Source organism: Bubalus bubalis, chromosome 1 (genome assembly GCF_019923935.1).
Source record: "Bubalus bubalis isolate 160015118507 breed Murrah chromosome 1, NDDB_SH_1, whole genome shotgun sequence".
NCBI lineage: Eukaryota > Metazoa > Chordata > Mammalia > Artiodactyla > Bovidae > Bubalus > Bubalus bubalis.
Genome location: NC_059157.1, coordinates 70,181,103 through 70,193,998, shown reverse-complemented (window position 1 = coordinate 70,193,998; position 12,896 = coordinate 70,181,103). Strand labels below are relative to the sequence as shown.

At 36.0% G+C, this 12,896-nt stretch overlaps 1 protein-coding gene across 9 annotated transcripts in view; it reads right to left on the bottom strand.

Annotated features, from left to right (window-relative positions):
* Positions 1 to 12,896, bottom strand: part of ROBO2 (roundabout guidance receptor 2) — a 663,217-nt gene that overhangs the window by 84,426 nt on the left and 565,895 nt on the right. For all 9 annotated transcript variants that reach the window (XM_044940048.2, XM_044940051.2, XM_044940065.2 and 6 more), the window contains 3 exons: positions 12,156 to 12,277; positions 3,902 to 4,133; positions 620 to 744 (listed from right to left, as the gene is read on the bottom strand). In XM_044940048.2, coding sequence (XP_044795983.2) covers positions 620 to 744; positions 3,902 to 4,133; positions 12,156 to 12,277 — 479 coding nt within the window. The remainder of the gene's footprint in view (positions 1 to 619; positions 745 to 3,901; positions 4,134 to 12,155; positions 12,278 to 12,896) is intronic.

The window sequence follows — 12,896 nt, the reverse complement described above, 5'->3', positions numbered from 1 at the left end:
CTGCCTAAGGCCTGTGTTCTTCCCTGGTAGCTCAGTGGCAAGAATCCACCTGCAAAAGCCTGCCAACGCTTGTCAATGCAGGAGATAAGAGTTCAATTCCTGGGTTGGGAAGATCCTCTGGAGAAGGAAGTGGTAACCCACTCTGGTATTCTTGCCTGTAGAATCTCATGAACAGAGGAGCCTGGCTGGCTATAGTCTATGGGACTGCAAAGAGTTGGAGGAACACGACTTAGCAACTATACAACATAATCCCATTACAGAGAAATCTAACAAAGATAAAGACAGTTTCTAGGATAGGGCTTCACTATCTATCCTCTATTCCATCTTTGTAAATTTCCAAGGTTCTGCAACCACATTATATATATATATATAATAACCACTGCACTATTGTGGTTTACTTGTCTGACTGAGTCTGTGTTATTTGTGAGCTTGGATTTAGGTTCTATGAATTCTGTGCATTTGCCTCTGTGCATTTGCTTCTTTACGAGTCGCACAAACATATATTTCTTTACACTCAAAGTCAGTAAGAGGGCCACCAGAAATACTCCCCATCCACATGACCCTGAGACTTCTCTGGGAAGTTTTATCTGTGAACCTTCCTTCTTCATCCAGGCCTTACCTTGTATTCCTGGATAATTCCATTCTGATGATCTGGAGGAGGAGGATCCCAGGAAACACTAATACTTGTGCTATTGTGGCTTCCGACAGTCAGCACAGTGACAGATTGTGGAGGGGCACTTGGGGCTGCAGAAGAAGTCATTAGAATAAACCCTAATTTTAAGTCTTAATGTGCATTAATGCTGCTTATAGAACATGAATATAAAGACAAGATGCAAGAGGGTCTTGTTTCTAGTAGTTCTGAATGAACAGCGAATGGTTAAAAAAAAATCCTTTAAATATAATGGATAGATTTAAAGCAAGTAAAACAGCTACAGTGATATGTCAACAATAAATTTAACAGTTAATATTCGAGAGTGTGTCTCCTATATGCCTAGAACTTAGGTAAGAGTAAGGTTTAATTTTCACAGTAAAAATAACATTCTCACAAAAAAAATTCACAGGAAATAAAAAACAATGCATCTTAGTTTTACAGATAAGGAAAAGGAAGGCTACTATAACAGACTTATCTAAGTCAAACTGAGGGAGAACTTGAACCAGGTATGTCTGATTTTAGAACCTTGACTCTTTTGCCTCTAACAGGCTCCTCTTTTGTAAAACAAATAAGCAAAACAACAACAACAAAAACACTGCTATCAAAAGTATTCTGAGAGGATGCATTCCAAAATTTCACCAGCCATTATTTCTGAGTAGTAGCATTACTATCTTTTTGTTTTGTTTTGGCTTGCATTTAATACATAAAAACAGAAACATAGCTATAAATTTCACCAACACAGAGAAAAGACAGTTTTGTTTTCATGATGAGAAACATAATTGATTGTTGTAAACTGATTCATAATTTAAGATTTGAAACTTATTTTACGTTGATGGGCAAGGAACTCTGAAGATATTAATGAAAACAGTTCATGTTGGATCAAATGTGAAATGGACAGATTTTAATTTCCTACAATTCTCTTCCTTTATGGTTTTTCCCATAACTAATTATAATTATACAAAGAAAAGATGAATAAGAAATAATTCTTGATTTTGGACAGTAGTAGTATCTCCTATCCAGTGTATTTGAGAGCTAAGTCATACTAATTTTCCTGGAAAACATCAATTCTCAGTATAACTCTGAGCTTAAGCAAACAGTTGAAAAAGCAAATCAAAGTACTAACCCTTGAAGCAAAAGTCATGTAATTTTGAGGTATGAAAGAATTTTTACATATAAGATTAATGTTTTCATAACGACATAATTTAGTTCTTTGAAAATGTGTACACTTCAATCATAAAAGATACTTAAAAGCTTACCAATAAAGTTTCCCGTGTTTGATAAATTATCACAACACATTTCACTGAAGTATGGTCCGTGTAGAAAACACACAGACACGTTACCACAATACTGGTCTTTATTACTCCTCTATGTGATAATGCTGGTCTCAAATGTGGCACAATGACATAAATCCAACTGTTTGCCTACTGGTTTTGTAGTCATTAGGTAGACTTTATTGAAAAGTAACACTTTGGAGAACTGGTTTCTCATTTCCCTTACTGCTGGCGTGGTGAGAACACGGTGCCTATTTCCTGACAGGTCAATTATTACCCAGATGTGAAAGAGCCCACTCATCGTTCCCAGACACAGCCCAGCTGAGTCCCATTTGTTCCCTTCAGAGGCCTCAGAAAGAGGAGATGAACGTAAATCTAACGGTGACAAATGTCTATTCTGGAGAAAAAGTAACTGCAGTGAAATTAATTTTTGGAAGTGTGCTTCAAACATAGCATTCTGTATGAAATTTACTCACCCCACTCATTATTTTCTATGTTTTCCACATATAGCAAAATTTAATGGGAGACAAAGATCCTATTATTAAATTTTAGTAATTTTTTCTTTATAAATCCTAAAGGTCAATTAATGATGCCTTTAAAAACATGCACTTCTGCCCATGTCAGTATATCACACTGTAAACCAATGTGAAGATAACCTTTCTCTGTATTGCTAATTATAAGATATATATAATTTAAAGGCTCTTTGGTTGGAGATGTATATCTGTATGTTAGCATGAACAATCTACACATATTTTCTTAAGGCTGCTTTTATACTGATTTATATAAAATATGTTAAGAAAAAAGGCTTTTTACATAAAAATTAGCAGAGAAGCAGAAAAGGTAGGGATTTATTATACTTTGCATATGACTTTTTGTACTTTGATGATACCATTCATTGCCAATTTCTAGTTTAGGGAAGGGGAAACTAGAAAATGGACTAGTTGAGACTATATTAATTTTATGTCCATCGCAGATTGATTTTAAACTATCTGCAACAAGAAAAGTTACCAAGGGGAAATGGAGAGGGGACATCATTAAGAAGAATGCTATTGCAAACATTCAAATGGCCTTCCGGATTAGAAATTATGAATCCGACTGGCAGAGCTCAAAGGGAAGGAGGCTTATAAAAGGGAATGTCGTGCTTTACTACACCAAAAACAGAGGAGGGACAAAGAACAGCCTGTGTACTTGAGTTTCCATTAGCTTGTCCTTTAATGAAGCTAAATGAGCTAAAGCCATGTGTGAAAACAAAAAGGGAAAGTATTATAATCAAATTCCAGTGTATAGACCAACAAGAGTTGAAGCTAATGTTTCCTTAAGAAAAATTCAAACTACTTGAAAGTCAGTTTGTAACCAAACAGGACCCTGTGGTACCTTCCTGGGACATGTCTTCCCCCTTATCCTCTGCTTTAGTCCCCCTCTCTGAAGTACCTAGATAGCAGTATTTGATGCACATTTCCTGCGTTGTTTCAGAGATGCGGAAAAGCAGCCACAAAATGAAAGATGTTAACTGCTTGAGGACCATAAGCATACAGCCCCAGGACTACTGGAGTCTAAGGACTGATATTATTAACCCCTGTGATTTCACCCTATTACCTCACCATCAGCCAATAAGAAAACTGTGTATGAGCTGCTCACAGACTTGCTGAAAACTTTTGAGGAGGTCAGGGCTTTTTAAGGCATAAGCCACCTATCTCCTTGCACGGCCCTGCAATAAACCTTTCTCTGCTCTGAACTGCGATATTTTGGTATGTTTGGTCTCACTGTGCATCAGGCACACAAACCTGTACTAACAATTTTTGAGCTGTTAGATTCTATGAACTTCTCAGAATAAAAGAAGAAAAAAGACACTTCTCAGGTTCACTTTTAGAATTCTCTATTGGTACTCTTCTAAGGAAGACGATAAAACTAGAACTTCAACAGAAGTTGATTTCATTACAGTTTAAGGTTGGTTCATGTTAGAAATCTGAATACTGACCTTCTTCAGTAGTACGAACTGTTTTAGATTCACTATCCATTCCTTGGAACTCATTAAAATATGGTCGAACTTTAATTTCGTAAGTCACCCCCTTTTTCAGATTGACTAAGACAGCACTTCTCTCAGTTGGGACTTTGGCATCTAAATTCTGCCATGTCGTTGTAGCCTGCAGGCCTGAAGTCTGACGGTACATCACTCGGTAGCCTTGAATAAACTGGGGTTGGCGATCAACCTGCAAGACAAAGCAAAAAGCTTTTGAAACCAAATAGAAGTGTCCGAGCGATGTCATGTCTTTCTAATTCATCACCCTGCTTCCAACATCCTCTTTCAGTTCTGAGTTCACATGATTCCAAGTTGTTACTTCCAAAATGAAGAGTGGAACTATATTATCCCCTGTTTAAAATACTTCATAGTAGTTAAGATACAATTAATTCAAATTCTTTGGATTAGCACCAAGTCCTGTCAATATTTCTAGCTCTGTCATCTGTTTGTCCTTCTACGGTATTCATTGTGGTTTTATATGTAGTGTGCTATTTGTCAGGAATCTCCATTATCACCCCTTATTCATTCACTAACACCTTTACTCACTCAACCATTTTCTGAGTTCCCATTAGAGGTGTCAGTTATTCTGTTAAACTCTGAGGATAAAAATGGAGAATGAAAGGAGAGTCAGTCCCTGGCCTCCCGGTGCATAGAGTTCAGGTAGAAGGTGGAAATTATCTCATGATCACTCAAACAATGGGCAAGTTACATCATATTTGTTTGTTATGATGTTATGAATGAGATGCGCTAGCAGACAAGAAAGCCTAGAGTGGAGAGAAGTTGATTGATCAGGGAGACAGTTTCCCAGAAGAAGAACAAGTGCTGAGATCTGTATGGAAAGTAAGATTTATATAGAGGAAGAAAAGTAGGAACAGCGTATGTAAAATTCCTGTGGCTGGAGGAAGCATATAAAAGAGACTTAGTTGTGGAGCTAGAGCTCCTGTTTTAAAAGCATATGAAAAGTTTATAGTGATTAACAAATATTAAATAAAAGACATTTATTAAGTTAACAACTTCAAGGTCCTCCAATACTCCCACTGTTAGCACACTTTAACAGCTTTCTTTTTTCTTTCATTCATTTGAGGTACAGAGGATAAAGAGCTATTTTTAATAAAAATCTGAAAATTTGAACTGGAAAACTAATATCAAAAATCCAAAAAACAAGTTCTTGTTTTATATCTATTGAACACTTTTTATTGGAGTTTTATCACTGTTTCATTTCAGGGAGAAAAGGACTTTTAGCTTTTTCAACATTTGAATGTCCTGCTAATTTTTAGAAATGCTTGACTTAAATATAACTATCACAGTACCTTCTTCAATTAATATTCCAGATATTATAGTTTAATAGCCATATTCTAAGAAGTCTTTAGCTTGACATATTTCATTGTCAAGTAAAATGTAAAATTCAATGGAGATGAGATGGAGTAACCCTATTTTAGGAAGGCTGAGAAAAGAGAGAAAATAAAGAAGGTGATGATGGAAATGGCTATTTCAGTTTTTTAAAAAATGTCTGTATCCAACTGTTAACACATAATAACACAAATGATACTCTTTCATGTAATACCTTCTGGCATTTCTTTATTAGTTGCAGCATTTTAAAATATTTTTTAAGTGAAGACAGAAAATGTACAAATACAGAACCTCAATCAAAATACAGCAAGACAAAGGGCTATGTCTTTGGTATGTAGAATGTCCATGCTAGAACAATCCATAAAGTTGGATTTGCGTGAGCATGTGTGTTTCTAAGTATAGCTAATTCTGGTTTCACAGATGAGTCTCAACAAGTAAGAATTCCTTCACCCACATGACAGCTTTCTAACTCTTAAAGATTTGTGGAATTAGTACTACACTTGTATGAGGCTATGTCAAAGAAAAGTAAGCTCAGTTCTGATACCAAAGCTCACGATCTTTGAATCCTCATCCAAGCTACCAGTTTGTGTTCATACCAAAGTACATATTTATCGAAAAGTAGAAGTTCTCTAGACATTATAAAACAAGGAAACTAAAATGCAAAAAGCTAAATTTATGAGAGACAAAGAGAGATGCCTTTCATCATAACTGTCAATGTTCAAAAAAAAAAATCCCTGAGGCATATGTTAAAACAACATTAAGCTTGCATTTTATAAACTTTTCTGCATTCACTTTAAGGGAATTTATATACTGAAAGAAAGACATAACTCACAGTAATAGCTTGTTAATACTGAAAGAAGCAAGCTGTGTTTTTAAGAAGAACATTAAGCAGCTGTTTCCAGATGAAGGGAGTCTGTAAATCAGGGTAAATTGGTTTTATCCATGTTTGGTTTTCATTAATTAAGTGTTTTAGGACTTTATGAAGCTAATGTTTACTGCACAACATTGCTTTGCTCACTTCAGTGTATACTGCCTTCCCTGGTGTAATGGCCTACTTAATAGCTAAATACTTTGACTTGATTTTGTGTGGTTGCTATACATACATGCTCTATATTCTTTTCAGAAGGAAAGTTTGTTGTTACAGGTGAAAGCAAAAGTGAAAATGCTGCACATCACCTGTTTAAAACCAGGTGAGACTTTAACAAATACGTGTTCTACACCACTGATTTTGGTGAACCTTTTGACAAGTGATCACTTTCAAGATAAACCATATGCTTGTCACTAGTTTTATTAAATTCTAATTAAAAGAAGGAACATTTTCTTTTAGAGTCTATTATAATTGTGATGGGATTGCTAGGTGCCTCAGTGGTAAAGAATCTGACTGAAATTCAGGAGATGCAGGAGAATGAGGGTTTGATCCCTGGGTCAGGAAGATCGCCTGGAAGAGGAAATGGCAACTCACTCCAGTATTCTCACTCTGTCTATGGGAAAATCCCATGGACAGAGGAGCCTGGTGGGCCACAGAACGTGGGGTTGCAAAGAGTGAGACATGACTGAGTGCTCACACACACACAAACCATCTCCATAATCAGAGTTTGGCCACAAAACCATGGGTTTTCTAAATTAAAAAAAAAATCGGAATTTCCTGAAATCTGAATAAAAGAGTATTGTCTTAGGAACACGTAAAGAGAGTCTCGATATTCGGGTCATAAGATCTCAATTGAGTTATGGTTTAGCTTTTTAAATGTTTTGAGTCTCAGTTTACTTAATTTACACAAATAATAAAGCACTTTTCAAGTTTTAGAGCTGCACAATGATAGAGGTATTGTTATGTAAGGGATATACTAAAAAAGGGAGCCCATTCATGGCCCTCAAATCTGCACATTCATTAAAAGATTAAATGAAGATACTTAATATCTATCATTTCAATTTTAAAAAGTCCATGTATACTGAAAATTCAGAGTGAATTTCCTTTGGTGGGTTTAGCCTGCTGAGTAACAGATCTGGGTTTAACTGAGTTCTGAAATTCTAGTTTGCCAAACTACTCTTTCAACTCCAGTAGTCGTGACATTTAAGGGGCAAGCGACCTGTAATTCTTGTCCTTGAATAAAAACAAAACACTCACACACACAAACTCGAATAATGACTTTAAGAGATTTATTGCTACTTTCTTTGTGAAACAGCCATTTTCATCATTTTTACCCACCCTCATTATAAGAGCAGTCATTTTATAAAGTAGCCTTTGCTAAATTTTGTTGGTTTGAGACTAGACACGTGGGGCAGGCAGATAGTTTTTCCAGTCCAAACGTCCTGCGTGTTTGGTAACAGAATCCTGCCAACTATTGACAAACTACATCAGCTGACCCCTAATTGAAATACATGGGCTGGGGAATATATTTCTTTCCTCAAACATCAACATGCCTGAAACTTATGTACTAACAATGTGATAATTCACAGAACATACACATTTAGCAAGTTGAAAATATGACATGAAATATTTGATTATAATTTCTTTGGCCACAGATCCGCTCTCCAGTCTAACTTTATTTCACTAAATTTACTTCTCAAATACATAACTTACCTTATGTGTAAATACAAATTCATGGAGAATTTGTGATATAGTCAAACACTTTCTTTCTTAAAATAAAAAAATTAAAATGCATAAAGACAACTGATTTGATCATTCTATGGACAGTTATTGAAAAAGAATTTCATAATAAATGTTCTGCTCTGAGAAAAACAGAAGTGAAAACTTGAACTTTGGACTCACAAAACTCAAGCTTATGAGGGAGAGATACGTAGACTAGTAATAACACTTTTCTTGGGATATAAAGATGAACATGTCAAGGTCCCTCTCCTGGAAGAACCCAGACTGCTGACCTACAATTCTGAGCTACTTTGATTGATTCTTTTAAACTCTGTGACTTTTAAAGTGATTAACTTCATAAACATAATGACTTTGATTCTTTACCCAAATAATCCCCACATTTAGAAGCAGCTTAAAAAAGCAACCCTTTAAAACTCAGAATAAAGCAGAGAAGACTTTTATCAGGGGAGAATGAGGAAAAATCTGGTGTTAAAAATACAAGCATTTCCTTGGCTTTATTATTGAATAGTTTTCTATTGAGCCAAAGCTACAGAAAAATGGGAGATATCTTGGCAGATAATATACCCTTTCTGTGCCACTGGAAAAATGATGAGGTCATTATGTCCCTTCATGGAAGCAGAAAAATAGAAACCATTGTATGCCAAAAACAAAATAAGTCAATGTGAAATTATCTGAAAAATAAAATTAGAAACAATGCAACCTTAAATAATCATGCTGCTGCTGCTGCTAAGTTGCTTCAGTCGTGTCCGACTCTGTGCGACCCCATAGACGGCAGCCCGCCAGGCTCCCCCGTCCCTGGGATTATCCAGGCAAGAACACTGGAGTGGGTTGCCATTTCCTCCTCCAGTGCATGAAAGTGAAAAGTGAAAGTGAAGTTGCGCAGTCATGTCTGACTCTTCGCCACCGCATGGACTGCAGCCTACCAGGCTCCTCCGTCCATGGGATTTTCCAGGCAAGAGTACTGGAGTGGGGTGCAATTGCCTTCTCTGATAATCATAGCTACTCTTAAAACATAAATTTAGTTTTACTTTTTGTTAAACCACTACTCAGTTTTGTACTCTCAGACCAAACATTAGACTGGTCTAATTTAAGGGGCAACAACATACCCCGTCCAAGGTCATAAGTTGAAATTCCACTAATAAAAGGTATTTCTTCCAACTAAATATTTGTCTACAGTTTCAAGTGAAAAACAAAGAGCAGATTTACATTAAGGAAGCTCTAATCCCATTTTTACCTATACATAGATGTAGGATCCTGCAAACACTGTTCAACCTGTCTCCATTGGTTTCCTTTTACAATCTACTGTTCTTATTGTTTTTAGTTGCTAAGTCGTGTCCGACTCTTTGCAACCCCGTGGACTGTAGTTCGCCAGGCTCCTTCTGTCCATTGGATTTCCCAGGCAAGAATACTGGAGTGGGTTGCCATTTCCTTCTCCAGGGGATCTGCCCGACCCAGGGATCAAAGCTGCATCTCCTGCATTGGCAGATGGATTCTTTACCACTGAGTCACCAGGGTCACCCCTTAAAAAGAGAATTGGACTGCTGCTGCTGCTGCTGCTAAGTCGCTCAGTCATGTCCGACTCTGTGCGACCCCATAGACGGCAGCCCACCAGGCTCCCCCATCCCTGGGATTCTCCAGGCAACAACACTGGAGTGGGTTGCCATTTCCTTCTCCAATGCATGAAAGTGAAAAGTGAAAGTGAGGTCGCTCAGTCGTTTCTGACTCTTAGCGACCCCATGGACTGCAGCCCACCAGGCTCCTCCGTGCATGGGATTTTCCAGGCAAGAGGACTGGAGTGGGGTGCCATTGCCTTCTCTGAGAATTGGACTAAAGAGCCTTAAATGTTAATTCAGTTTCTTCTGTTCTAATACAATAATGCCTCCATATTTCCCCATATAGATGTAGAAAAGTGATAATGCTGTTTCTGATGCCTGAGGACAGAGTTAATTACTTCTTCTTTGATGGAAGCCTCTGTTTATAAAATTTATATATATATCAGTTATGGCTCTTATCCCTATGTACCATCATTAAGAAGTTCTGTGTTTTTCTCAAGTAGATTTGTGCTTTCCAACACAAATATAGTGTTATATAGTGTTTTCCAACATTTACTCTAAAACTGGTCCTCAAAAAATGCTTACTGAACTGTGTTTACTCAATAGATTTATTATTAAGAAGACCCTGGGATAACTCTCTTCATTGTGTTTTATAATTCAAACATTATTGATTAAGAACTGATGAAACATAACCAGTTTTCCACTCTCAGCTTCTTTTATTGAGGAAATTGATGGAAATAGGTGAAATAAGTTATTAACCTAAAGAAATCTGCATTCGAAGCAGGTAACATCCTTTTTTTTAAAGTTACTCTTCTACTACCACTAAAACAATACCACCACCAACAAAAACAGTAACAGAGACATAATTATAAATATTTTCTAATTAATATAATTCTTTCTAATCAATTATAATTGATATAATTCTAATATTATAATTAAAACAAAAAAATTCTAGATATCCCTAGGTCAAATGACCATAACTTACACAACATACAAGATCTATTAACAAACAGGGGGCTATGAAAAGCTGTGCTCGTTTATCCTCCGTATGGAATTTTAGAGGCTATAATAAAGAGATCTTGAGCATGAATGAAAAGTTGACACTAAGTGTATCAGGCAGAAGAAAGCACATTATCTGTTTCTTCACAAAACACAGACACACAGACACAAATACATATATAAAGGTTAATAATCTCTAATATGAATAATATGGATATTTTTATGTTAGCTATTGTTTTAATTGCAGTGACTACCATGTGATGAAAACATTTTTCATTCTGAAATAACAGCGGGTAGGTTGATATTCAATAAGGTATGGAATTACTTTATTATATAAAAATTATAATAAAGAATATATTAAAATATCAATCTATTTCTTAAGACCCATTAATTTTTACTATAAAGTAATTATTAATTATAAATTAATTAATACTATGTGAAATTATATACTTTTTTGGTATTGCTGGGTAATATTCAGCTACAAGAATTTAAAGATAATTGATTTAAATTTAGAAGAAAAGTTCAAAATTAAATTTTTTTGTGCTTTAAGTAACATCATTAAAAAAGCAAAAAACATCACACAGAATGGGAGAAAATATTTACAAATCATACATTTGATAAAGCATCTGCACACAACATGTACGAAACTCTTTGTAAGACTATACTAAGAAGACAACTCAGTTTCAAAATGGGCAAAGAATCTGAACAGACATTTTGCTAAAGAAGATATACAAATGCTCAATACACACACAAAAGAGTCAAAACAGTCATTAAAGAAATGTAAATTAAAATCACAGTAATATACCATGCATACTCACTAGAATGGCTATAATCAAAAAGCCAGGGTAACAAGGGTTGTTGAAGATGTGAGGAAACTAGAATCTTCTAATATTGCTGTAGGAGCATAAAATTGTGTAACCTCTCTGAAAAACATTTTGGCAATTCACCCAAACGTTAAGAGTTTAATTCAACAATTCATAAGTACACATCAAGAGAAATTAAAATATATGTCGATGTAGACCCAAGTGTTCATGACACCATTATTCATAATGGCCCAAAGTGGAAAGAACTCAAAGACGAATTAGCTGATAAACAGCTAAACAGATGTATGTGATGTATCTACACAATGGAATTCTACTCTGTAATAAAAAGAAACAAAGTACTGATGCATACTACCACTTGGATGAACCTCAAAAGCACCACACCGAGTGATAAGAGCCAGACACAAAAGGTCACATATTGCATGATTTCATTCATATGAAAGCAAGAGGCACATTCATACAGAGCAGATTAGTGGTTGCAAAGGGCTAAAGTCAGGGGAATGAAAGAGTGGCTGCTCAAGAGCCCAGGGTTTTACTTTGGGATGAGGAAATATTCTAAAACCAGATTCTGGTGGTGATTGCATAAGTCCGCAAAGATACCAAGAAATATTGAGTTGTATACTTTAACTCTGGTGTGCTAATACATCTCAATAAGGCCATGTAAACATTCAGGAGACAAAACGTATTTTTTATATTGTGATCTATTTTCATTCTGTTTATACTTTTGCCTATTGAATTTTTTTTTTCTTTTTTGCCTTTGATTTACCTTGACTTTAAATGGTGAGGGTTTTGATTTTTGGTTTGTTTGCTTTTTTCTTTTCTGGTTTGTTTTCTCAAAGGAGTAAAAGAGACTACCATTAGGATAGCCTTTAAAAACTTACCGTCCATGTGACCTGAACAGTGGTGGGAGTCAGTACGACTGGAGTATGAAGACGGACAAGGACATCTCCAAGTTCTTTCTGGACTTGCCTGTGGTCCACTCCTTGTGCTGGTGGGCTGATATCTATAGGGATAAACAGTTCCAATCCTTAAAAATTCACAGTGCAATTCCAGTACATATTATATAAGCCAATATTATGCCATTAGAAATAATTACGGGGGAAAATTAAAAATCCTTTGTGACAACATTAAAGAATATTTATATACATACTACCACTTTAGGATATAAAGTGAGATTTATCTTCACTAAAATAATATTAAAAGTGTTAGCGACCCCTTATCCCCATTCAGTACACTGCTGTGAAAGATCTATTATTTTCTTACTAAAGGATAAAGTGTGGGCTGTAAGACTTCTTTAGAAACATCAGTTTAATACAGATGTTGAGACACTGAAGGACTTCCACAAGTAGTTACCAGGGCCAGATCTGAAAACTGCTGTTTAGGAATTTGTTCAAGCCCTTTTCCCAATTAGCAGGTTGTGTGTTGCTATTTCTGAACCTATTTCAGTCTGGGAGAGTGGAAGAGAAAGGAAGCAGGGGGCCTAGGAGTGAATTATGTGACTGTGTGTGTGTGTGTGTGTGTGGGCACTCAGTTGTATCTGACTCTTTGTGATCCCATGGACTGCAGCCTGCCACTAAAGGTAAATAAAATGAGGGAAAGAAGGGGATGAATCCTCCCAAATT